The sequence below is a fragment of the Emys orbicularis genome, chromosome 1 (assembly GCF_028017835.1).
Source record: "Emys orbicularis isolate rEmyOrb1 chromosome 1, rEmyOrb1.hap1, whole genome shotgun sequence".
NCBI classification, from domain to species: Eukaryota; Metazoa; Chordata; order Testudines; family Emydidae; genus Emys; species Emys orbicularis.
Genome location: NC_088683.1, coordinates 24800328 through 24827635, shown reverse-complemented (window position 1 = coordinate 24827635; position 27308 = coordinate 24800328). Strand labels below are relative to the sequence as shown.

Sequence of the window (27308 nt, the reverse complement as noted above, 5' to 3'; positions counted from 1 at the left end):
TGCCGCTGCCTCAGTAGGGCTCCAGTTAAGTTCCCCCTAATACTAGAGCTTGTGTGGTGGACAGAAGTTCCATTTGATGAAGGATTGTGAGATTTGGGAAGCTGGCTTTGTTCCAGTTAGGAATGAAACCCGAACATTTTGAAATTCTCCACAAAAGAAATTCTGATTTTTAAAAAATAGTTTGGATCAATCAAAATGTTTTGTGTTTGCTTTTGACTTTTAAAATGTTACATTATAATATAGAATGAAACAAAGTCAGTTCAAAACAGAAAATGTCTCATTTAAAAAATGTCTAAACAAGACTTTTTTGATGTCATTGGACCTTCTTCTCCCTCCATTGTCCCTGCCCTCTCCTCCCCTCCCCCCCACGACAGAAAAAGGTTCCATGGAAGTTTTTCTTAGCAGCTCTACAGAACACCTCAAAAGCTGTTTTAAGGAGATGCTTAGGCCAACAAATTATCTAATTCCGGCCTTCTAACCAACTCACCTTATGCACCTGGGGTAATGAGCCACCTGGCTCAGTGACTTGGTAGAATCCAATGTTCCTTAACCGTCCAACTCCTGATAACAGGGATATCCCTGATAACATGTTGGCATCTTTTAGGCAAATGCTACCAGCCTGCTACAGGCTCATAGCAACACAGTACTGAAGTGTTCCACTTTCATCTTGCTGTGCAAGACTCACATTGCCAAGTTTAATTTCCTGCATACTAAGCAATAAACCTATCAGTGATAATGATTACTGTACTCAGCAGTTTGACTCTCTGCCTATCTATTATCCATCATAAGCCCGATCCTCCTCTCTTTTATATCAGTGGGAAGTGATCACGCTTGATTATCAACAGTGTATTTGGAAGGAGAATTGGGCCCTGGTTGCCTGTCCATATCAGTGATACTAACTAAACTCCTGGCTTTGAGCCACACACAGCCCTATACATAATAAGTAGCAATACGGGGCCTAATCCTGCAGTGCGTAGTCAGGGCCTAACTGCTAAAAAACCTTTGTGGACTTCGACAGAAGTTTTTTCACATGCAGAGACTGAAAAAACACTGCACAATTTGGCCTGGTAAAGCCTGAATAAGGACTTTAATCTACATAAGACTCATCATTGTCGTCTTCACTTTAAAAGTAGTAAATAATTAAGGCAAACTAGAAAATATAACCCTGAGAATTATTCCTTCCCTGGGAATATATTTAGCTCAGTTTTACATAATTTGGAATACACATTTTCCGTTGCACAAGGCAGGTGATATACTCATAAAATGGCCAGGTGTGTGACAAAGCTGAGATAGGCCAATGGTAGCTTTGCTTTGCTTCAACCTGAGGTGCTCACAACATTGGCAGCTTGAGCTGCTCAGAAGTCAGCATCTTTTGGAGGCCTGTTCAGAGACATTGCCTAACAGCAACTTACCTTGTTTTAGTTTTTTCATCACCAAACATGTCAATTTGATTATTGTGAGGCTTCAAAATGAAGCCAATCCCCATTACTTTTGATTCTCATCATTCCCTGTATTTTTTCTCTGCTAGCTAACATATGGAAGGTGGGGATAAAAGGGGTAGGTTCAAACCAGGAGTAAGTGAGTGAAGGTCCCATTGGTTTTTCACATTTAGGCCATGGAGAGAATTTAATCCTGTGACAAGTACATTACAGAAGCATTAAATCTTGCATTCAGCACACTATAATCAATAAATGCGATATTAGAAATGGTCAAAAACTTTCCATTGAAACATATTTTTGGGGGGGAAATAGCTTGTTGAGTAGATGGAAATATTTGCAGAAAAATTGCTTTTGTCAAAAAAATTTGGGTTTTAGTTTTTAAATAAGAATGTTCAAAGTTTGATTTATTGTAATTCAAACGCAAAATATTTTCCAATAAAAATGTGGACAAAAACAAAAAATATATATATTTGTATTGAAAGCTTTTGCAAGAAAAAATAATCATTTCCCAACCTCCTCTATATGAAATTATCTGGGCTCTGAGTTACTACAGAGAATTCTTTCCCGGGTGTCTGGCTGGTAGGTCTTGCCCACATGCTCAGGGTCTAACTGATCACCATATTTGGGTTTGGGAAGGGGTTGGGTCAAATTGGCAGAGACCCTGTTTTTTTGGGGGGTGGGTGGGTGGGGGGTTGCCTTTCTTTGCAGCATGGAGCATAGGTCACTTGCAGGTTTAAACTAGTGTAAATGGTGGACTCTCTAACTTGAAGTCTTTAAATCATGATTTGAGGATTTCAGTAACTCAGCCAGAGGTTATGGGCCTATTACAGGAGTGGGTGGGTGAGGTTCTGTGGCCTGCAATGTGCAGGAGGTCAGACTAGATGATCATGATGGTCCCTTCTGAATTTATCTCAGTCTGTGGAGTCTCATCCATTTATCATGGATAGCAATCAAGCACTTGGAAAGCATATTGTGGGTTGCACTTGATTTCCCAATATCCTAATTTGAGCTGACAAATATGAGAGAGAGAAGAAACTATTGAGGCTATAGCCAAAGCATGGAGTCCCTGTCTGACATTTCATTGTAAAGGCCAGCCAAGAAAACAAGACAATGGAGCATGTGCTGAGCTGGTCTCTGTGATCTGCAAAGTCCCCAACCATGCTCTCTAGCCCCAGTTCTGAGAGGGTATGAATGTAAAGGACAAGCCCAGCTTTCATTTAAAAAAAAAGTCTCTAGCCCTTTTCTTGCAAAGGCTCCTTTGAAAATACAAACTGATGTCCAGTCCCTAGAGATTAATGTTTTCTGCTTTGATAACTCCCCCTTTCCCTCTAGCCACACAGGGCTGGATTTTCAGACCTACTGAAACCTGTCACCATGTGTTCTTGGAGGGAGAACAGACCAATTAGTGGTTTTGGGATGCAGTGCTTCGGAGGCTCTGACTTCACTGCCAAAAGAGGTAAGGTATTATCATGGGACAACGAATGCATGTTAGCTCTCCTGCTGTAAAATGCTAGTGGAGATAAGGCGCCTGTGGTTTTTCCATAAGGTTAACTAGGCAACGACAACCACAGGTGCACATATAGTGTTGCGTTCACTGAGCTACATCATGGTAAAAACTACAGGTGCTTTATCTCCACTAGGATTTTACAGCAGGAGAGCTAATGTGCGTTCATTATCCTGTGGTAAAAAACATGCCTTTTTTGGCAGTGACGATATAGCCACAGCCTGCCTTTTTTGAGGCTAGAACCTCTACCAGCTATCTCTTAGCTGGAGGCTGCGGCGAAGCCAGTGTGGTCTCCTGGATACAGCCTAATAGCACGAGAAGTAGCTTGGCATTGTGTAGTAAACATGGGGCTGAAAGCAAGGGACTCCTGCATTCCAATCCCACCTCCGATACAGTCTCTTTACACAAAAATCAGACTATTTTAATTATACTGTATAATGAGAGTGGTATGACCTTTCTAGTGGATGTAGTTATACTGGTACAGGCACCATTATATTGGTATAACTGTGGCTACACCAGGGGTTGTACTAGTATAATGATCACAGCCCTCTTTGAAATTGTTATACTAGTACAAAAACTGTGCATAAACCAGGCCTTAGTCAAGTCTCTTAACCTTTCTGCCATTGTCTCCCCTTCTGCAAAGTTGGCATGGTACCTACCTCCTGGGAGACGGGGAGGGCCAGTGTGACGATTCAGCACTAAATGTTTGTAAACCATTGCGCTATCTGTTCCACAAATGAAAAGAACGGCAGGAATATGTGGGGTCAGGACTGAATCCCCACAGGTGAATCACCTCCAGTCCGAGAGGATGATGAATACAGGCAACAGCTCGATTCTGAGCTGAGGGAGTTGTACAGAGCTTACATAAACTCCCTTCTCCTGGTCATATGGGGAACTCGCTGTGAACAGCATAACCAGGATTCCCCACTTCCTCCCCTGCCCAAGAATATGAAGACAATTATTAACCTTAAGGCGCTCATCCTCCGAGAAACCCTTGGGAACTGGTGTTCTATTGAAATCTCAGGGCCCTCGGGTGCCTCTCCTGCAAATGGCCTCATAATGGAAGGTTGATCTTTCCCCTGGATTAATATACTGCTGTGCCAGCATCCCTGGCCTTCTGGGGCTTGCACAATATTAAAGGCTCCGTTTTCTTTTTTTCTTTTTTTTTTTGCTGACTTAGACTCTCCGTGCAAGAGTACAATCTGAAAAGTTAGGTCTGTTGCTGCTGCGTTTCTGTTCCCTCTCACACAAATATCTGTGCACATAAATTACTGCAGAGATTCAAACAGCAGGCCCAGGCTTTTAAACTATCACCAGTGTATTTATGAATCAGAGTATCAGAGTACAAACTGGCTGTATTTACACAAAGAAGTTATTTTAAGCAACATCTTTATGTAGCGCTCTCTAAGGCAACTTCTAAACAAAGTGGTTCCTAATTGCTGCCATTCTTTCTTTACGCAGTTCTGGTTTGTGCTGGGCAAGCTCAAAATGGCAAAATTGTGATGCAAAGAAATTCTGGTGAATTTTAACCCAAAAGCCCCTTCTTTCTTTTACAACACTCTGAACTGATGCCAGCATTTTAGTTTTTACTGCTACTGTGGGTGCTGCAAATTAACTAATTAATATTGCACAGGACTGGTACTCAGTAGAGCTGTGTGCAGTTTTTTTGACAACTAGTTTATTCATCAAAAAATGCAGTTTTTGGTTGGCAAAAATAAAAGGAGAGGGAACAAAAATTGAAAAAGTTAAAACATTTCATTTTGGTATTTTCAAAATAAAATGTTTTGCCTTCTCATTTCTAAACAATGTTTCCTTTTGAAATTTAGCTAGACTTAATTTTAAAAAAGAAAAAGTTAAAAATTACCCCAAACCAAAATGTTTCATTTCAGGCAAATTAAATATTCCATTCAAACTGAATTTTTTCCCCCCACTTTTTGTTTCAGCAAGAAAAACCAAGAAAAAAAATCCATTTTGGGTTGACCCAAATTAATTTTTTTGTTACTTATTTTTTGGTTCAGTGGCCAAACTGAAAATTCAGTCAGCTCTTTGCTAAGTAGTTTTGCCTTTGCTATATGCAAAATAATTTACTGAATATCTAAAGCTTGATTCCTCCATTGAACAATAGGCACAGGTAAAGATTTTCTTAAACAACATGCTAAGGATAGTTTAGTTTTATTTTAAACTTTCTTGTCTAGAATACTCAAAGGATGTGGTACTGGAACCTAAGCCAACTCCCATTAAAGTCAATGGTAAGGTTCCCAGTGACTTCACTGGAAGTTCTATCAGGTTCTTGATGACTTACAGCTGTGACCAGATTGTATCCTCATGTACGTCTGACTCCATAGTCTAGCCAGACCACTGTTTTTAAAGCTTCATCAGAAATGATTGCCACAAGCCTCACATGAATGATAAAAACGCTTTTGCCACCCGTTTGCAGACACTTTACTATCACATGTTGCTAGATTTGGTTTTTTTTCCCCCATCTGGTTAACAAAAGGCTAAACTGCCTATTTTAGGCTATGTCTACACTGCAGTTAAACTCCCATGGCTGACCTGTGTCAGCTGACTCATGCATGCAGGGCTTGGACTAAGGGGCTGTTTATTTGCAGAGTAGACATTCAAGTATGGACTGGAGCCAGGGCTCTGGGACCCCGTGAGAGGGGAGGGTCCCAGAGCTTGGGCTCCAGTCCAAGCCCCCACATCTGCATTGCAATTAAAAAGCCCCTTAGCCTGAGCCCCTTAGCCCAAGTCAGCTGACATGGGCCAGCCGTCGGTGTTTAATTGCAGTGTAGACATACCCTTAGGTACCCATCACTATTGTATTTGAGTGCCTCACAATCTTGTTTTACTTCACAATGCCTCTGTGACTTAGTAATATTCTCCCCATTTTACAGCTGGGGACCAGAAACACAGAGAGTGGTAAGTGACTTACCCAAGGTCATAAGGAAATCTGAAGCAGAGTAGGGAAGGTGGGGTTCAATACCCGTGTCCTAGGCTACTGCCCTAACATCATTCCTCTCTATCCTGGAGTGCTCAGAGCAACAATTCTGCTGTGGTTAATTTTAGTTTTGCTGTTGTGCTTGCAGGAAGATGTCATCGAAAATGGTACAATAGCTTATGAAAACTGGGTTGTGCCAGGGAGTCCTGTTTACAGGCAGTTTTGGTTCTATGATGTGCAAAATCCACAGGAAGTGATGAATGGATCACGGCCAATACTCAAACAAATTGGACCTTACACATACAGGTAGGCAAACGCTTTCAAAATATGTTATATGTCGTATTAGGAGTATTGTAAAAGTTACTGAAAGCTCTTCTGAATGATACACTGTCCATGAGAAAGAGCTACAGACATAACAGGTATGCCTTAAAATCTCCATAGACCCACTGCACATATAACACCGACAGACCCTGGTCTTCAGCAGGCGAGAGTCACACACACACAACCACATTGCATTCATGTGCACAAATTGGGTAAAGGCACATATAAATAAGAAGTGAAATGCAAATTAATATGATTTTCATGTGGGAAAGCTTGCTTGATGCCCCGATCTAGCCTGGCGATTAGGTATGTTGGATCAAGGCCTGAAAGCATTCGGGCATTTATAGGCATAATAGTGGCATCCACATTTTGTCGATGTACCTGTTGTAGTATTATCAACCCCAAGCATATCCAGAATAGGGACCACTAAAATCATGAGATTGGCTTAAAAATCATAAGAAATTAAAAATATATATATTTTTATTTGTCTCCTGTGAATCTTTAGGGGTCCCATTTCCATGCTTTTCTCTGCAACCATCAGGGCTAGAAGCTTTCTTTAAAAAAAAAAGCCCACTGGGATTCTCACATCTTCATAGCATCAATTATGCCGAGACTCACAATAAAATTGAGAAAGTTGGCAACGCTGTTGCATCTGTAGTTAAAATGTTGGCCCTGAAGGTTCACAAGTCCTGTTAATGTGGTCTGCAAAACTCAAACCACCAAAATATTCCTTTCCCCAAGTTTGTTTACCAAGGCCCAGATTCAGCAGCTCATCCCTATTCAGCAAAGCATTTAAGTACATAATTAACTTAAGTAGGGTGACCAGATGTCCCGATTTTATAGGGACAGTCCCGATTTGGGTTTTTTTTTTCTTATATAGGCACCTATTCCCCCCCACCCCCTGTCCCGATTTTTCACACTTGCCCTCTGGTCACCCTAACCTTTAGTCACGTCGTTATGTCCAATTCACTACAGGCGATAGGCCTCTTCCACCTCAGTGTCTTCTGGGGACACAATCTCTCACTTTCCAACATAATGGCCTAGGAAAACAAATCATAATAGCTTCTACTGACCTCCCTGAACACATGAGAGAGGCTCATCCAATCAGAGAACCTGAACAATGTATGATATGATGAACTCCAACTAATTCAGATCAAAACTTGAAGAGCTGCGTAATAATATTTGTTGTCATCCAGATAGTGTGTATGTGTGTGTGTGTGGAGGGACTATCTAATCATGCATTGAAGAAATTACTGAAGAGGCAAAAATATTTCACAGGAAACATAGTGTTTTCACAGATACTCCTGGAATTCTAAGTCTGTATATACAGTGCAACTGGGGTGTCTGAGTGCAGCACATGGCGGTATACCCGAGCTAGCTTAAATCTAGCTAGCACAGCTACCAATAGCAGTGAAGCTGGTACAGCATCAGCTTCAGTGAGAGCTGTACAAGCCTACCTGGGACCATGGGTGCTTACTCAGGCTGCTAGTCCACAATGAAGCCTGTGCTGCCATGTCTTCCCTACTTTTGGTACCCGAGCTACCAAGATTAAAGACAGCATTGGTATATCTACACATGCTGCCATCACACCTCTGACTGTGGTGCAGATGTTCCCAAAAAGGGACATATTTACAATCTTTCCCCTGTCACAGTTAGAGCTGGTTGGAAAATGGTGCAATTTTTTCTTGAGAAAGTTTTGAAATTCCTCAGGAAAACTTTTCAGCAATGTTTCAAACAAGAGAAACCAGCTCTAGTCACGCCCAGTGAGCCATATGGCTCTAAAATCAATGTTAAACTATGCTTGGTTTTTTTTTGTATTTTAAGGATGCGATATTTACCCAAAGAAAATATCACTCAACATCCTGACTACACCGTGTCCTATATGCTGCCAAATGTTGCTCGCTTCGAGCCTGATATGTCAGTTGGGTCCGAAAATGACACCTTTACATGCATCAATCTCGCTGTTGTTGTAAGTAAAGAAGGGAAACAATAATATCTCAGCCTGGTTATTGAAGGATTAAGGGCAAGCGGAGAGAAGTTATAGCTAATAACAAAACTGCAGGGTGGGCTCCATTGACCTAAAACATAGGGGGCTCGATTCTTCGCATCACTCTGGCAGTGTAAAAGCAGCTTGAAAGTGGAAATATATTACATGTAATTTAAGGCTCCTTTACACTCTTGATGTACCGTGCTCTTAGTGTAAATGCAAATCAGGCCCAGGGACCAATTAGTGTCGACAAAACACAAAGCCAGCAGCAAAACCTTTCAGGTGGGATTTATCCACATAGGACAAGAGGAGTTTATTGGCCAGTTTTAATGTGAAATTAAACTGATTATCTTGGAGACTGGAGTTCCCTCTCTATCCAAGATACAGTGCAAGCAGTGCATTGTGGGTTTTACACACTGTTCTGGCAGTCTCCTCAACCCTACTCTGAAGGGAGAGGCTGGAACAAATCCCATGCTCATTCTATACTTGGCCTCCCCACTACAATGGCTAACAATGGTGCCAATTAGTCCCAATGGGGTACTGTCCCCTGAGCTAATCAGTCCTGTTGAGATCACAGTCGGTTTAAGAAAAAGCACATTGTCCAAGAAGCCTGGGACCTGATCGGTAGAGTGGTACTAGACTTGTTTTTGTCTGCCTGAATTATTTGTGTATTTCCATATCATTAGAACAATTGGCTTTGACTGAAGCTATAAAATGCATATTTGTATTGGCGCTTGGCTTTGTTGCTGAATTATCTTGAGTTAAGACAAATACTTTGCATTATTATCTTGTGTCTCCAGATTTTAAGCAGAACTGCTTTAAAACTGATGCTATGAAATGGCCCCTTATTCAAACAACTACCATTTATTAATTATTACAAACACTAGTATGCTTGATGCTGTGCAATACAGTGTGGAAGAATCTGGAGTTGAATGATAATCCTGTAGTTAAGGCACTGAACTGGGACTCTCAAGGTGTGGGTTTAATTTCCAACTTTTCCACAGACTGTCTATGTGACCTGTGCTTGATTTCTCTGTGCTTCAGTTCCCCATCTGTACAATGAGAATAACACCACTCTGTTTTCCCCACCCTTTGTCTATCTTGTCTATGCAAATTACGAGGGACTCTCTCGCTATGTCTTTATACAGAGCTTAAAAAAAGAGGACTTCATGCTGTTTGGCACCTTGAGGAGCTACCTTAATTATAATGCTAGTAACAGCATGATTACATTTTGCATTTGAAAATGTTTGAATTTCAATGTTTATTGACCAAAAGGAGACAATTTGGGGGTGTGTGTGACAAATTTGTGGTTTTTTTTAAACCATCTCTAATTCTAAATTAAATAAATGTAGCTCCTTTCAATCGAGAGCATCCAAGTGCTTTAGCAATGTTAAGCAAGGCTAATATTTTCGAACCTGTATGCACAATGTTAAGCACCTAAATTCATATCAAGGCCCTAATTCCACAAAGCACATGCTAATTGGAAAGCTCTGCCCAGTCCCGGCCCCTCTGTGCACCCGTCCCACCCGCTTTCTTGCAGTGTGGGAGCAGTGACCCTAACAGCTTGCTCTTATGCCTCACGTCTTAACTTGCACTCTGGACAGGCTGCACAGAGGGTTAGGGAAGACCCTTTCTCCCCTTACTCCATTTCACAGCCTTATTAGTCCCAGCTAAATCTGTCCCCCAGTACATATATAAATAATAATAATGAATACATCTTCTTTGGCACTGAATGTGTCTGCCAGATCATACTAACTGTTGTTATTATTATTGCAGGCCGCACCTGCCATGTATCAAAACTCTTTTGTACAGATATTGCTAAATACATGGATCAAGTCATCTAAATCGCTCATGCTACAAACCAGAAGTGTGAAAGAAATTCTTTGGGGCTACGAAGACCCATTCTTAAAGAAAGTACTATTTCCTGTGGATCGAACAATTGGTGTCTTCTACCCTGTAAGTAAAATCTGTGAGGAGAAACACCTGTGGTGAACGTTCTGTGGAAAGAGACTTGGACAACTTGACAATGGCAGTTAGGGAGATAGCACCTAAAGGTAAGTCTGCACTGCCTTTTAAAACCTGCGGCTGTGAATCTCAGAGCCTGGGTCCGTAAAATTTAAGCTTGGGGGCCTTGTGCTAGATTGCAAAAATGTGTAGACGCTCGGGCTTGACCTGGAGCTCAGGGTCTGACACCCAGGAAGGGGCGTGGGTTTCAGAGCCCAGGCTGCAGCCAGAGTCACAATGTCTACGCTGCTGTTTTCATCATCATAGTGCGATCCCAATTCAGTAGACCTTTCCTCTGAGATGCGCTGCCGGGGGTTTTAAAACTCAGTATAGACATACCTTAATATGTCCCCCTATTCACAGATATCGACATTCTCTCATGGGAAGCAAAAAGAGGAAAGAAATGGCCATAATCAATGGAAGTGACTGGAGAGCATCAACCCTGTTCCATATGATCCTGATCCTGCAAAAATACCCCCACACCTGGACCCTGCTTCTTTATAGAGTCCTACTGGAGTCACAGGGACTCAGTGCAAGAGTCCATGTGTGTGTGGACTCTGTTTCACGAATGGAGCCTATGATGATGATGGTTTGGAAGTGGGGGAAGAGAGCTTCTCAGTGGCATTCTTGTACCTGATAAAATCAGCAGAATGTGCTCTCTTCTGTTTTGCTACAGCGTGGCACAGTCATGGGTGGGAGGGGAGGGGCAGCGAGGCAGAGTGGCATAGGTCTAAGCCATCCAAACATTTCAAGGATAAGTGTGTAGGTGGCTGGAGTTGGAGAAAGTGTCCTGTCGCTAGAATCCCTTTGGGAATTACTATGTATTTGTCTGCTCCTCTACTATGAGGCAACAGAGAGAAAGATAGATACCCAGCCAGCATGTACAGCAGACAGCAAAATTTGTACTAGCCGGCTGGGCTGGCACCCACAGATATGGGTAGAGATCCACCTTCCTAGTCGTTCCTCTAGCACTTAGTTGGTTGGAATCTTTCCCAGCTGCTGCTTAGATAAGAAGAAATACTTTATACTGTCTCTCCACACTAGTGCACCTATGCACTGGGGGCAGGATCTGACCCTTTAGGCCCCGATTTAGCAAAGCACTTAATTCAGGTGCTTAAACTGAGGCAAGTTAAGTCCCGATGGAACTATTAGTGTATATCAAGTTTAGCACATGCTTAAGTGTTTTCCTGAATCAGGTTCTTAGTTTCTGTTTGCTATTAGCATTAACAAATAGGTGATTCCAATCATCAAAATCTCCATCCCAACCGTAACTCCAAAATATATGAGGACAAAAACCCACACCTGATGTTTGCACAGTGAAGAAGAGCATAAAGTTCACAGAAGATAAGAACATAAAGGACAATTATTCATATATGAACTTGCTAAAAGTCCTGGGAGCAGTAAAACTAAACTGTTGTTCCCTGTTTTTGTGTCTTTTGCAGTATAATGGCACATCTGACGGACTGTACAGAGTCTTTAATGGGAAAGATGACATAAGCAAAACTGCAATAATTCAATCCTATAAAAACAAAAGGTACCATAAATATTGCTGATAAGAGAAATGTGCATATTTTCTATGCGTGACTCTATACAAGACATTATGGCCTGATTCAGAGCCCATTGTAGTCAATTGAAAGACTCATTTACTTCAATGAATGCTGGATCAGGTCTAGGATCAGCAAAACCATAGTCTCTCTTTTAGCCCACCATGGGTCCGTTATGGCCTTGAATTTCAGGGCGTTATGGATAGTGTAATCTAATGAGTTGCTGCTGTTTTCCCTTGCAGGTGTTTGGATCCCTTTAATCCCCTTCCCTATGCCACTGGTTTCAGAGGATATGATTGAATACAGTTTGGCCAGATAAAAATACCAAAAGAAATTGCCACTGCTTTCTATTCTTGCACCTTTTTCAATGCATTGAACGAGTGACTACTTTATTGTGGAGCCATTAAAGTTAGAAAGTCATTGCAACACCCAGGGCCGGCTCCAGGCACCAGCATTCCAAGCAGGTGCTTGGGGTGGCAATCTGCAAGGGGCGGCAGTCCGTTTGTTTTTGCCGCCATAGCAGCGCGCCGAATTGCCGCCGCGGACAGCGGGGGCAGTCCGTGTGCCATTAGGGCGGCACGTGCGTTTCCACGGGGGCGGCAATTCGGTGGCAGCTTCTATGTTTAGCTGCCCACGGCGGCAATTCGGTGGCTTCTGTCTTCCGGCTGAAGACAGAAGCTGCCACCGAATTGCCGCCGCCGCCGCGGAAACGTGCATGCCGCCTTAACGGCACATGGACTGCCCCCGCTGTCCGCGGCGGCAATTCGGCGTGCTGCTTGGGGCGGCAAAAACAGTAGAGCCGGCCCTGGCAACACCAGACCAGACAGTGATAACCATCCATTACAATATAAAACAAACCTGGTAAAGAAAATTTGGGGTGGGGGCAGATTAATCTGCTGATCCTTGTGAATTGCCTGGTCTGGAAAAGTCAATTGTAACTACACCTCTACCTCGATATAACGCTGTCCTCAGGAGCCAAAAAATCTTACCATGTTATAGGTGAAACCGCGTTATATCGAACTTGCTTTGATCCACCGGAGTGCGCAGCCCTGCCCTCCCGGAGCACTGCTTTACCGTGTTATATCCAAATTTATGTTATATCAGGTTGCGTTACATTGGGGTAGGTGTACTGTGAATTCTGCAGGGCCGCCCGGGGGGGGGGGGGGGGGGCAAGTGGGGCAATTTGCCCCAGGCCCCGGGCCCCACAGGGGCCCCCATGAGAGTTTTTTGGGGGCCCTGGAGCGGGGTCCTTCACTCGCTCCGGGGGCCCCGGAAAACTCTTGCGGGGCCCGGGCACCCGGAGCTTCTTCCGCTCTGGGTCTTCGGCGGCAATTCGGCAGCGCGGGGTCCTTCCGCTCCGGGACCCGTGGCCGAAGTGCTGGGTCTTCAGCGGCAATTCGGCAGCGGCGGCTGAAGACCCCAGGTCCCCTGAATCCTCTGGGCGGCCCAGGAATTCTGTCCACTTCCATACATCTAAATACTGCTCTAATGCACTGTCACAGGAGACATTTCTCAGAAGGTACAGGGATTTTGTATCTAACAGCAATCTTTATTATCCCTTTATCCTCAAAACAATATGATCTGTCAGGCCTTCTCACAGGGAGTTACAAGAAGAACAACCAGTGGAAGGATTGTTCAAGTTGTGTGGAAATTCAGAGATTTTCCATTCCATTTGTTTTCATAGATATTGTTTATATTTTTCATCTAGAAACTTTGTTTTTGGTAGTGAATAATTATGAAGCACATGTTTAAGTCCATATATTCCATCTCACCTGATCTCTGTTTAAGACAAGTCTCTATATGCTATCAAATACCCTGCCAGTGTTAGGAAACAGAGGGATTCAAATGTAAATGTAAATAAAATAAGCATGTAAATAAAAATACTGTTGAAACTTTTGGACTTACACTTCAAAGACTTCCATTTCATTAAATTGGGATTCTTATTTCCATAAGTGGCCATTGAGCCTTTTATGCTTTTCTTTTTAACCAGGAAATCTCATCAGAGTTCTTCATTATGTTTCCCTATTTGCAAAGTTCAAAATGTGCACATTTCAGCTTAGATTACATTATTTCAGATGAAAGGAAACAGCATGCAAAGGAAGAACAAATTCAGAGCCCGCTTCTCCTTGCACTTACATCATGAATAGTTACAGTAAAGTCAGTGGGGCTATAATGGTGTCACTGAGGAGTTTCAGGCCCAAAACCTCGATGAGAAGAGCAAGTGAAGTGATTCACTCTGAAACATTCTGCATCTGAACTGAAAACCAAAACCACAGCCCCCTGCATCAAGGAGGGGACTTCTCTATATTGAAAGCATCCCCGTTCAGTTACATAGGCCCTGCTTCAGCAGTGAGTGATTGCAACTACATAGCAGGCCCTATGTAGCTAATTGGGTAATGAAATAGATTACATTAAACAATACATGGTATGTGGCATGACCAGGAACTGTTTTTGTTTTTCGTTAAAGCACTCTTTCCATCTGGGATGGCCAGTGTGACATGGTCAATGGAACAGGTGAGCCTCTCTCTCTCTCTCTCTCTCTCTCTCTGTTCATAAGAGAATTCCCATCTTAGTGAAAGCACCATGGGCCACAGAAAAGATTCCAGCAATCTTTTCCCTTTTAATTGTGTGCACAGTGTAATGCAGCAGAGATTTCTTTTTGTGTAATATCTGAATACAATCCGGGTCCCAAAATGCTACAAAGAGTTAAGTAATGCACTCATGGAAAAACTATACTAGAGAAAGTATTATACTGCAGATGCTGCAATCTGGTGGCCTGGGCTTGTGGAAGCCATAGAGAAGGCTGTTGCAATAGTAAAAGTGTTATAGACATGGACAGTAGTGGCAAATGGGGGTCTGAGCAAAGAGTGGTGACAGACGATACAGCGTTACATTGGAGGATATGTGTAATGTTTCTCTCTTTGAAGCACTTAGATGAAGGAAGTTCAGATGAAGCCACAAATTCATTTGGTCAAAACAAGTAGCAAGGGTGGACATGGAGGTGTCAAAATGCATGTACAGTTGTGTTACCATTGTCATTGTAAAAGCAATAGCTAAGATTAAAGATAGACCAAGATGACCAAAAGGGAGAAGATAGATAGGAAGGAGCAGAGGGCCAAGAAATCCCGTGGGACTACACGCTCGCAATAATTATATTGTATTATAATACAAGGGGACACAACAAACTTTGAACGGTTTATCTTTCATGTTGTGTGTACCTGAAGTCTCTTCCCAATAGTCTTAAGCCAGAGAGTGTGAAAACAAGCAAGTTTATTTGTACTGTACAGTGCTAGCTAGTATAGAGCATTCTTTTTACAGTAAAGCACACATATGTGATTCAGGTATGATAACACCTTACTAGTGCTTAAGTTTCTTATGAAGGCTGAGTCAGGAAGGATTGATTTTTTATTGCAGTCTGTGCTAGTGATTATTTGTTAAGCAGTATTCTTAGCTTCTGGGACTTTTTTTCATCTCTTTCGTCTTTGACTTGAACCTTTCTCCCATTCTCTGCCTTTATTTTGCTCTTCCTTCCTTGCCATGGTGAAACCAGGCTTGCAGACTGTACACTATATGCATTCTCTGGTAAATGGATTCAGTGGCTCTGGTGAGGTATAAACTGAAGTTAATCAACCCATGCTTGATGAATAAAAAGGATTTTACATATACATTCATAACGGCTGCTCAAGAGAGATTATGACCTTGGAGAATTAAACAGGACCCTAAAATCCTGTCAGCACCTGTGAGAGCAGGTATTGTATCTGAGAGGATATGGATGGAGAATGAAGGAAAGTGTTTTGTAGCCAGAGATGGAGTTGAACCTATTGTGCCTGTTCTAATTCTTTTTCTTTGTCTCTTTTATGGTTGTTAATCAGTCCTCATCCTAGAATGAAATGTAACTGTGGTAACAGGTTTAAAGAGGAAGGCTTGTTTGCATTAAACTGTCAAAGGACTCTATATTTGTCTTTTAAATTCCCAGTGCCCTAGCAAAAGAACAGAAGATTTTTAATAGTAAAATTAGCAGCCCCCAGAGATGACTACTAGTCACTGTGTGATTCCCACTCAGTGTTTATTGGATATTCAGTTTGTTGTCACAATAAGCACTAGCTTCAGCTAGGCCAACTACAAATCAGAGTTCTGTATGGCAAGAATTCCTCCTGCTCTTGTGGACTTTCATATCACGGAGTGGAGCTGTTTTCCCTTACTAGATAAAATGAAGTGTTTAGATAACTAAATTAAACACCATAGGCAACATTCACATCCAAGGATTTGAAAGTGAGTCAGGTTTTGCCGACCCATTTCCTAGGCTGTCAGGATTTAGGAATAGCACACAGACATGTGCTGGAGGACAGGGTCATAATTCAAAATGATCTGGACAAATTGGAGAAATGGTCTGAGGTAAACAGGATGAAGTTTAACAAAGACAAATGCAAAGTGCTCCACTTAGGAAGGAACAATCAGTTTCACACATACAGAACGGGAAGGGACTGTCTAGGAAGGAGTACAGTAGAAAGGGATCTAGGGGTTATAGTGGACCACAAGCTAAATATGAGTCAACAGTGTGATGCTGTTGCAAAAAAAGCAAACATGATTCTGGGATGTATTAACAGGTGTGTTGTGAGCAAGACACGAGAAGTCATTCTTCCGCTCTACTCTGCGCTGGTTAGGCCTCAACTGGAGTATTGTGTCCAGTTCTGGGCAGCGCATTTCAAGAAAGATGTGGAGAAATTGGAAAGGGTCCAGAGAAGAGCAACAAGAATGTTTAAAGGTCTTGAGAACATGACCTATGAAGGAAGGCTGAAAGAATTGGGTTTGTTTAGTTTGGAAAAGAGAAGACTGAGAGGGGAAATGATAGCAGTTTTCAGGTATCTAAAAGGGTGTCATAAGGAGGAGGGACAAAACTTTGTTCACCTTAGCCTCTAAGGATAGAACAAGAAGCAATTGGCTTAAACTGCAGCAAGGTAGGTTTAGGTTGGACATTAGGAAAAAGTTCCTAACTGTCAGGGTGGTTAAACACTGGAATAAATTGCCTAGAGAGGTTGTGGAATCTCCATCTCTGGAGATATTTAAGAGTAGGTTAGATAAATGTCTATCAGGGATGGTCTAGACAGTAATTGGTCCTGCCATGAGGGCAGGGGACTGGACTCGATGACCTCTCGAGGTCCCTTCCAGGCCTAGAATCTATGAATCTGTGTGGTTGGATGGAATCTAGGCTTGTATGAGAAAAGCCCCTGCTGCTAACAGAGATCGAGTGATGGTCTGTAAGAGAGTCTCCTTGCTCCTGTCATCTAGGCTGAGGATGCAAAGATACCAGAGAAACATTTATAACTCTGTGATGGGTGCTGTATAAAACCTAAATAGAAGCTGTTACAGGATCCAGAGAATGAACTGGTTAGAGGTTTGTTACAGCATCCTGCTGGGCAGGAGCCATCAGTGGCATGGTGGAGGTGATATTAAGTCAATATGTAGTTAGAAACACAAGTTCGAAAGCCTAAGGATATGATGTTTATAAGCGCCAAGCATCCATAATTCTAGTCAACAGGATGTTCATCTCTGAAAATCAGTTCTCAAACCTAGCCACAAAAATCCTGGAGCTGACTCTACTAGGCAGCAGGGAGTCAGAATCAATACTTTTTTGTGCCCCGTATCTTCTAAGGCACATGCCCTCATATGTGTTAAAGATATTGCCTGCTCACCACAGACTTTATATGCCAAATTTAAGATTAAAGGACTTATTAGGGACTTCAGAGGGGGTTCCAAAATTAGGCTTATAATAGAAAACAAGACTTGGCCAATGCCTTGCATAAATCTTTGTGTGCACAAGCACTAGATTTGTCTTTCTTTGTCAGAAATGTATGGAAAAGACCATAGCTGAATGTGGCATTATCAATGATCTCATGTCATAAAAGTGGAATTACATTCAAGCTATTATTTTATTTCATCCATAGATGGTGCATCATTTCCTCCTTTTGTAAAGAAGGACCGGATTCTGCGCTTCTTTTCCTCCGATATTTGCAGGTAGGACACTTGGAGACATCCATATTGTGCACATATTCCTATGTGTGCTCACCAAAAATCATGTTCTTTGAAAAACTATTTAAGACAGCTGCTGAAACTGCTCTGCTTGGTCTTGGGTCATTGAAGCAACTCAATAAACACACCTTTGGTTTTAACCATGTGAATCTGCTGTGTTCATGATTGGCTACTTAAAGTCTGATTCTGTCACCCTTAGTTGTACTGAGTAGTGAGTAGTTGCAATGCCTCTGAGTCTCTGACCCTTTGCACTGGTGTAATTCAGGATCATAGAATTACAATGGTAGATGTGAGAGGAGACTCAGGTCCATTGAGTTCAAAGGGACTATTCACACAAGTAGTACTCAGTATTAGGGTTGCAGAACTTGGCCTATAGGGTGCATTTACACGACAAGCAGCAGCCATGGCAGTGAGTCTCAGAGCCTGGGTCTACAGACTTGGGCTTGCGCTACAGTGCTAAAAATAGCAGCATAGATACTTAGGCTCAGGCTGGAGCTCAGGCTCAGAAACCCACCACCCTCGGTGTCAGAGCCCAAGCTCCAGCTCAAAAGGTCTACACAGCTATTTTTAGCATCATAGCATGAGTCCTGTGAGCCCGTCTACAGACCCAAGCTCTGAGACTCACTGCCATTGGTTGCTGCTTGCTGTGTAGTCATACCCTAAGGGTATGTCTTCATTACCGGCCGGATCGGTGGGCAGTGATCGATCCAGCAGGGATTGATTTATCGTGTTTAGTCTAGACATGATAAATCGACCCCCCCGAGCGCTCTCCCATCGACTCCTGTACTCCAGCTCGGCGAGAGGTGCAGGCAGAGTCGACGGGGGAGCAGCAGCAGTCGACTCACCGCGATGAAGACACCACGGTAAGTCGATCTATGTCCGTTGACTTCACCTACGTTATTCACATAGCTGAAGTTGCGTAACTTAGATCGATCCTCCCCCAGTGTAGACCAGTGCTAAGAATATAATTCACCCATGTGCATAGGGCTAGCACGAGGTATTTAAACATTATTTTGAGGGCTTATGTGGAGCTTAACTGATGCACAGGTCATCTGTACAGGTGTGTATTTCACCATTCATAGCTAAATACACCAAACTGCTTTCTCTCAGAATATGATATATATTACCCCAAATAAATAAATAATTAATAAAAAAATAATAAATCTCCTTGCATTTTTTCTTTTCAGTCTGTCTTTTCTGCTTTGCCATACAATGTCCCTGAATACTCCAGTGGGATAGTTACAAACACTGCTCAATAGATTTCAAGGAAACAGAAGTTTAATTCTTCCAGGTGACACATTTGCAGGCTCAACTTTGATTTTCAGTGCCGGGAATGAGCTTTTTCTTCTTTAAAATGCATCATTTATTTTAAAAGTTGCATTAAAAAGGATCAAGGTTTATAAATCAACTTCTTATCATGGAGCAGCTTGGACCCCAAAACTGAAATCTGCCAATCACAGCATGTACCTGGTGAAGAAGAGAGAAACTGTTTCTTCATTCAGGCTGTTGGACGCAGACAGACCTTGTCTGGTTCTTTGGTTCTCAGATCAAGTAATCATAGTTGCTTCTTTCTAGTAGTACCACACAGGGTCTCCCTAAATTCTGACCTAGTCTCAACAGTCAGGGAAGGCAATACTTGCCATAATATAGGACACGGCAACACTCAAAACAGTGCTTTCTTCTAACGGCTTGTCTACACTAGAATGTTTTGCCACTTTAACTACATCAGTAACACCTTCCCCCACCCCCAAGTATGGATGCAGCTATATCAGTATAAAAGGGTTTATACCAGTATATCTTATTCCAGTTTGCCAAGTGAAATAAGTTATATGAGTATAAGGCACCTTTATACTGTAGATCTATGTCCACACTAGGGCTTATACTGGTATCACTATATCATTAAAAGAAAATCACACCTCTGACATAAGCAACAGAGGGTCCTGTGGCACCTTTAAGACTAACAGAAGTATTGGGAGCATAAGCTTTCGTGGGTAAGAACCTCACTTCTTCAGATGCAAGTAATGGAAATTTCCAGAGGCAGGTATAAATCAGTATGGAGATAACGAGGTTAGTTCAATCAGGGAGGGTGAGGTGCTCTGCTAGCAGTTGAGGTGTGAACACCAAGGGAGGAGAAACTGCTTCTGTAGTAGGATAGACATTCACAGTCTTTGTTTAATCCTGATCTGATGGTGTCAAATTTGCAAATGAACTGGAGCTCAGCAGTTTCTCTTTGGAGTCTGGTCCTGAAGTTTTTTTGCTGTAAGATGGCTACCTTTACATCTGCTATTGTGTGGCCAGGGAGGTTGAAGTGTTCTCCTACAGGTTTTTGTATATTGCCATTCCTGATATCTGACTTGTGTCCATTTATCCTCTTGCGTAGTGACTGTCCAGTTTGGCCAATGTACATAGCAGAGGGGCATTGCTGGCACATGATGGCATATATAACATTGGTGGACGTGCAGGTGAATGAGCCGGTGATGTTGTAGCTGATCTGGTTAGGTCCTGTGATGGTGTTGCTGGTGTAGATATGTGGGCAGAGTTGGCATCGAGGTTTGTTGCATGGGTTGGTTCCTGAGTTGGAGTTGTTATGGTGCGGTGCGTGGTTGCTGGTGAGAATATGCTTAAGGTTGGCGGGTTGTCTGTGGGCGAGGACTGGCCTGCCTCCCAAGGTCTGTGAAAGTGAGGCTATCCAGCCTCCAGCTGGCTATCCAGCCTCCTTTTGAAAGCCTCCAGTGAAGGAGGTTCCATGACTTCCCTCGGCAGTTTGTCGCATTGTCCTATTGTTCTTAGAGTTAGGAAGTTTTTCTTGAGATTTATAAAGTCACCACAGGCGCAGTTTCTCCTCCCTTGGTGTTCACACCTCAACTGCTAGCAGAGCACCTCACCCTCCCTGATTGAACTAACCTCGTTATCTCCATACTGATTTATACCTGCCTCTGGAAATTTCCATTACTTGCATCTGAAGAAGTGAGGTTCTTACCCACGAAAGCTTATGCTCCCAATACTTCTGTTAGTCTTAAAGGTGCCACAGGACCCTCTGTTGGTTTTTACAGATTCAGACTAACACGGCTACCCCTCTGATACTTGACCTCTGACATAGTAATACCATTAAAACTTTTCTAGTATATCGCCGGGCAGAAACCACTCTGAAAGACTTAAAACATTCCATCACCACAGGCACTGTAGATCTGTGCCTGGGAAGGAGTTGTTTATACATTTACTCTTAACTGTATATTTTTGTCTATGTTTCTGTATTTTATATAATAGAATCATAGAACCATAGGGTTAGAAGAGACTGCAAAGGTCATCTAGTCTAATACCCTGCCAAGAGGCAGGATATGTTGTATCTAAACCATCCAAGACAGCTGGCTATCCAGCCTCCTTTTGAAAACCTCCAGTGAAGGAGGTTCCATGACTTCCCTTGGCAGTTTGTCACATTGTCCTATTGTTCTTAGAGTTAAGAAGTTTTTCTTGAGATTTATAAAGTCACCACTGCCTGTGTCTCTTTTCTGCAAATGTCATGTACTCTTGTTCATTGTCTGGGCAGTTCCACAAACTGCTAATCCAGGGCTAAGGGAGCCTGGAATCATCTGAGCAGCTGCCAAGGGCACTTTATCATTTAAAAAACGAGAAATGTAGGGCGTCTCTATAATGCATCAGACATGAATGTGTATTAGCAACCAAAACACCTGTAAATACAATATAAACTAGAGACAAATGAAACATTTCTCTTTTATATTCAGATCTATCTATGGCATATTTGACAGTGAGCAGATTGTGAAGGAAATCCCCCTGTATCGTTTTTCAGTTCCTCGTGCAGCATTTGCATCTCCTCTTGAAACTCCAGAAAATAAATGCTTCTGCACAGAAACTGTTCTGTCAAAGAATTGCACAGCATCTGGAGCCCTGGACATTAGCGCCTGCAAAGAAGGTAGAGTAGTAAAATGTCACTAATCCAAACAAGCCATTTGGTCTGGGGGAAAGGATGGTTTTGTGGTTAAGGTACTAGACTGTGACTCAAGAGACTTGGATTCAATTCCTGACTGTGCCACAGATTTCCTGTGTGACCCTGGGCACATAATTTAATGTCTCTGAAACATCGATTCCTTAAACAGAGATTTGAATACTTCTTTACCTTCATGAGATGTTGTGAAGATAAATTTATGAATGCTTCAGAGATGCTCAGAGACTGTGGTGATGGGGCTATATATCTAGCTTTGATGGTAAAAATATGAGAGATGCATAAGGAAGAGAAAAAGAGATGGAACTTTTAATACCATTTACACATTCAGGGCTAAATTATCCCTTGTCTCTGTGGGGGGAAGAATAAAAGGAGCTTCATCCACTGCATAAAAGCTTTGGATACTCACAGTTCCTGTGTTCATGAGATCTCATATACATGGTGTGATAACGATATGTGCATATATAGGATGAGAGCAGCAGCTGTTTAACTCAATGTAGTTCCAGTGGAGTAAACTTACAGCTGGGAATTTGGCCCATATGCTGTAATTTTAATAGCAATTAATTTTACTCATGCAAATTATCTACATACCAATAGGATTGTAGACCCTATAGAATCCCTCTCTGCTTTAGGTTTAGCAAATCTTCATAATGAATGTGTATATTTGTGTGCATATCATAGATATTTATTTATGTATAAATCAATAAAATGTCCTCAGGTGAGGTACTTCAATAAGAGAAACCACACTAAGACTTGACTTTCCAATTTTGCTTGTCTTTTTATAATAGGAAAACCAGTGTATATTACACTTCCCCATTTTCTATATGCAAGTGAAGATGTGTCCGAGAATATTGAAGGATTGAGTGCAAATAAGGATGAACACGAGACCTTTTTAGATGTAGAGCCTGTAAGCCAACATTTATAGTATTTATTTCTTGATAACCATGCACAGTATTGCTTTGCAGTGTAGTTATAATACTGATTCATTTCAGATATGATCGGAGGAGCCCATATTTTGGTGTTTGGGTTTTGCAGAACCCCATCAAATCTTATTCTGACCTCCAAAGTTTGGTAGCTCACATAAAAGTGTTAATTTTGACTCATCCCTATAGTTGACAGATTGGGGTCAGTATGGGTTGGCAAAATCTCAGTCAGGTTTTGGTTTTTACAAAACTATGCAGAGAGTCCATTTTCTACGGATCATCAACATTCGGAGAGAATTGGTTCAAAGAGTCTGTTTTTGCACACTCTCATTGAAAAAGGGATACTTGAAGACGCTATAGGAATAAATTAAGTTACACAGATCATGCTTTTTAAACACTTGCTACTTGTCATTCTAAATTGCCAAATGGTCTTTCTTCCAGCACAAAATACAAACATTCCTCCACAATACTGTTCAACTTCTCAATCTATATGAAACCAACTCAATTGTAAATCATAAACACATATGTAGAGCAGCCTAGGATCAGATGACCTTTTTAGGCAAACATATGCCATATGTAACACCACATCGTATGACAGTTTGGTGACCACAATCTTTGCTACAAATTATTGTGTCAAATACGATCATTGTCTTGTTCTGTGATCACTATTCTATGTATGTATAATGTACAGTGATGAAAGTGGCATCCATGTGGTCTTATAGTTATATGCCATACATTTGAGAATTTCATCCATGGTGGGTGAAAAATCTGTTGGGGCCACATTTTCAACTGATGTAAATCAGTGTAACTCCATTGAAGTCAATGAGATTATTCTACTTTACACCAGCTAAGGATCTGGCCCAAGATTGTGTTTAAGCCAAAGTTGTTCTATTCCTCTCTAAGTTATCCCCTACAGAGCTCATCTATTTTTGCTGTGTTTTAAACATGTTTTGATTTTGTTGGTTTCATTAAGTAGTAAGTCTCATCTAAATTACAGTCACAGTTTAATTAAGTTGACCAAGTAATTGCAGTACAGCCTGTTCTGACCATAACAATGAAGCCTCCCGTTTATCTGATTCCAGAGTGCATTTGATTGCCACACTTTGCAACTGTGATAAATTCCTAAATAAACATTTTTGTTGAACCTCTGATTTTAATCAGCTTCAATTTTCCCTCCACTTAGGTCCTAGTCCCGCAAAGCATGTGCTTAACTTTAAGCATGTGGAGCAGTCCCATTGAATTATTTCAATCCAGCTATTCACATGCTTCAAATTAAACACTTTTTATACTGGATTGGAGCCTGGCTGAATCATTCAAAAAACAAGTTAAAGTGGGGGAAAACTGAACAGGTGATACCGACCTGTTTAACCTTTAAGATGAAGATTAAGATTAACCTATGTGTCTGAGAAAGTAGTTGTGAGTCTCAGTCATCTTCCTAAGGTACAGATGGCCACAAAAACGATCTCTGCAATTGGTATTAATTAGAGGTGGTCCAAAAATGGAAATTCCACCCCATGGAAAATCTGAGACTTCAAAATTTGGTTTGTTCTGAATCAGGATGGAAAGTTGAAATCTTGGAATTTTTCACAAAACAAAATATCTAGAAATATTTGGTTTTGACCTTATAAATTATAACATAATGTAATATAACAAACATTAAAATGCTGAAGTCTAAATGAAATATTTAGACTAGAGCTGGTTGGGAATTTTCTGACAAAATGGTTTTTTTTGGTTGGGACTGAAACTTTTCATGGCAATGTATCCATTTCTCAGGTTCAGGATGGGATTTCTGGGGAGCAAGTGTGAGACAAGAGTAGTCAATAGCATGATGGTCAGTGCACTCCCCTAGGATGTGGGAGACCCAGCTTTAAGTCCTTTATACAAATCAGAGACGTGAACTTGGGTCTCCCACATCCATGGTGAGTGACCTGACTACAGGTCTATGGGCTACCCTGGGGGCAAAGAGCCTCTCTCTCTCTCTCTTGTTTGTTTGTTTGTTTTTTGTTTTTGGTGACAAAATTTGAGTGGTCTCATTTTCGTTTTGATGCGGAATGAGAGAAATTTAGAAAACTTCAATTTTCACGAAATGGAATTCTTGTTTTCTGGCCAGCCCTAGTTTTCACCTTATCGGAATGAAACATTTTGTCTTTATCGAAACAAAACATTTCAATTATTTCCTGCCAAAAATGTTGATGAAATTCCTGCAAAGTATTTTGAATTAATCAAATCAGCATTTTCTGATGGAAAATGGCTCTAATATTAATTTGCAACCTTGCTAGTCGTCTCAATAAAGACACAAGAACAGATTGGGCATGAAGAATGAAATGACCCTTGACCCCTCAAAGTAATCCCAATGGTAAACAAGTTAATGAACAGTGTTAATTCAAATTTCTCTGATGTACCTATTCCAGACTTAAGCTTGTAGTGGCCACCATCACAAGCATTAATATCATTGTGGTTGCTTTATTTGTTTTGTTTTATTTTGTGTTTTCTCCTTTTCTACCTTTCTGGCTTTAGACCACTGGGTTTACATTACGATTTGCAAAAAAGCTGCAAATAAACTTACTGGTGAAGCCTGCACCAAAGATCGAGTAAGTGTTTTCTCTGTCTCTTGTTTCTAAAATACAGGTACAATATTTTGTTTGTTAGCCCTTTTGCAATTAGGGTGACTGGCTCTACAAAAATGCTTGGTAGAGTTTCAATAAATATAACCTAAATATTAAGTATACATTTCATAATGACAGTATTATGATAGTGTGTCTCAGTTCTGCAGTATGGCAGCTATGTATTTATATTCCTAAACCAACCCATTGAAGATTCCCAGCATTGGGTAGTAAAGGAATGAAGTAGTTCCTATACAGTTCACATCTCAGCAGTTGGCACAGGATACATGGCGAGGGTATCCTTACACCCTAGTGATCTCTGAGTGCTAGAATGTCCCTTGGGAATTGGGGGGGAATAGGGGGAGACAATGAGTAGTTGAGGACCTGGGCCACTATATTACTATTAATGAAAGCAGCAGTTAATACGTAATCTCAGTGGTCCCTGAGACTTCTGAAGAAGATTCACTTGGTGATTTCCGCTCCCTCCCGGGCTCTGAACTTAATCATTGATCAAGCCCAACAGTGAATATGATTTACTTTTATAATTATCATTTAATTATGTTACTGGAGACTTATGGGTCTGTCCTGCAGGATGATACATACTTTGGCCCTGATCCTGCAAAAGCACTTAAACATGTATGTGCAAATCTTTCAGCATGTGAATAGTCCCATTGATTTCAGTAAGGTTACTCAGGTACTTAAAGTTAATCACATGCTTAAGTGTTTTGCTGGATTAAGGCCTGAGTGCTCTGCAACTTGTAAGATCAAGTCCCTAATTCTTTTCCTACACTTCAGTATTTGCTATCACCCAAAAGGGAGCTTTTTGAAATAAAATATTAGAACACTTTCTAACAAGCTTGTAAATCCATTGCAATCAGAAATAAATGTAAATATAAAAGGTGTGAAATTTTGTAAATAAAATCTTAAATATTTTCCAATTTGTGAAATTTAAAAATGCCAAAAATTTCAACCTGCTCTGTAGCTCATAAAAAGCCCAAATATTTGTGAATATCATGAAATGTTCCATTTTTAATTGAAACAATTTGCTGATATTTATTTATTTTTAAATGTCCTTCAGCTCCAACATTTGCAAGGAGAAGTCAAATTTCAGATTTCTTGGGAATGTCTGGCATGCACTAGGGGCCTGATTCAATGCCCATTGAGGTCAATGGAAAGACTCTCATTGGCTACAGTGGGCATTGTATCAGGACTTAGAGTCATGTTATGAATCTACAAACAATAAATGGGATGAGAAGCAAAAGCAGAATTATATAGTATATGGAGATTGTAAATAATATGATCATTCCAAAACTAGTGCCAATGAAAAAGATAACCGATACCGTACTGTGAGACGGTTGATGCAGCACGTTACACAGGAAACACACAGTGTGTTTTCTTCATTGTTTTAGTTAACTTTAAAACAAAAGTCATTCTGACCGAAAACTGTATTGAAAAAAATATATGAATGCACTAGTCTTGGAATGATCCCATTATTGTGCATGCATATATATAAATATTTGGGCGAGGTGATGGTGATGGCTTTCCTGTCAGACAAAAATGTTTGATGCTTCAAAATGTTTTCTTATCTCAAAATATGATGAAAAACTGAAATCTCAAACATTTTTGCAAAACAAAAATCCAAAACATTTTTTCATTTGGGTCAACCAAAATGGTTTGCTTCAATAAATTTGAAAAATTTCATTTCAGTGTCACCCTTTTTTTCCTTTTTCTTTACCTTTATTTTAAATTTAATAAAATTTAGAAATAAGAAGTTATTTGAAATCGCAAAATGGAAACTTTCTGGTTCCATATTGTCAAAATAGGATGTTTTGATAATCTCAGTATTTTTTTTACCAATTTTTTTTTGAGTTAGTGGTTTTGTTGAATTTGTCACTGTTTAACAAATAATTTCACTTTCAACAAATATGTATTTTTTGACAAAAATGATTTGTTGAAAAGTTCCCAATCAGTGCTAATAAATACACACACGCTTACATATATGTACTTAATATTTTGAAATTGGTTTCATTTCATTTCAGATTATTGGTTCCATT

General features: G+C 41.0%; 1 protein-coding gene across 1 annotated transcript in view; it reads left to right on the top strand.

The window, feature by feature from the left end:
* CD36 (CD36 molecule (CD36 blood group)) overlaps positions 1 to 27308 on the top strand; it is a 39047-nt gene that overhangs the window by 8436 nt on the left and 3303 nt on the right. Inside the window, exons 2-10 of the mRNA XM_065416865.1 lie at positions 6030 to 6187; positions 8027 to 8171; positions 9966 to 10145; positions 11636 to 11727; positions 14205 to 14251; positions 17683 to 17752; positions 21511 to 21698; positions 22517 to 22635; positions 25169 to 25242. Coding sequence (XP_065272937.1) covers positions 6030 to 6187; positions 8027 to 8171; positions 9966 to 10145; positions 11636 to 11727; positions 14205 to 14251; positions 17683 to 17752; positions 21511 to 21698; positions 22517 to 22635; positions 25169 to 25242 — 1073 coding nt within the window. The remainder of the gene's footprint in view (positions 1 to 6029; positions 6188 to 8026; positions 8172 to 9965; positions 10146 to 11635; positions 11728 to 14204; positions 14252 to 17682; positions 17753 to 21510; positions 21699 to 22516; positions 22636 to 25168; positions 25243 to 27308) is intronic.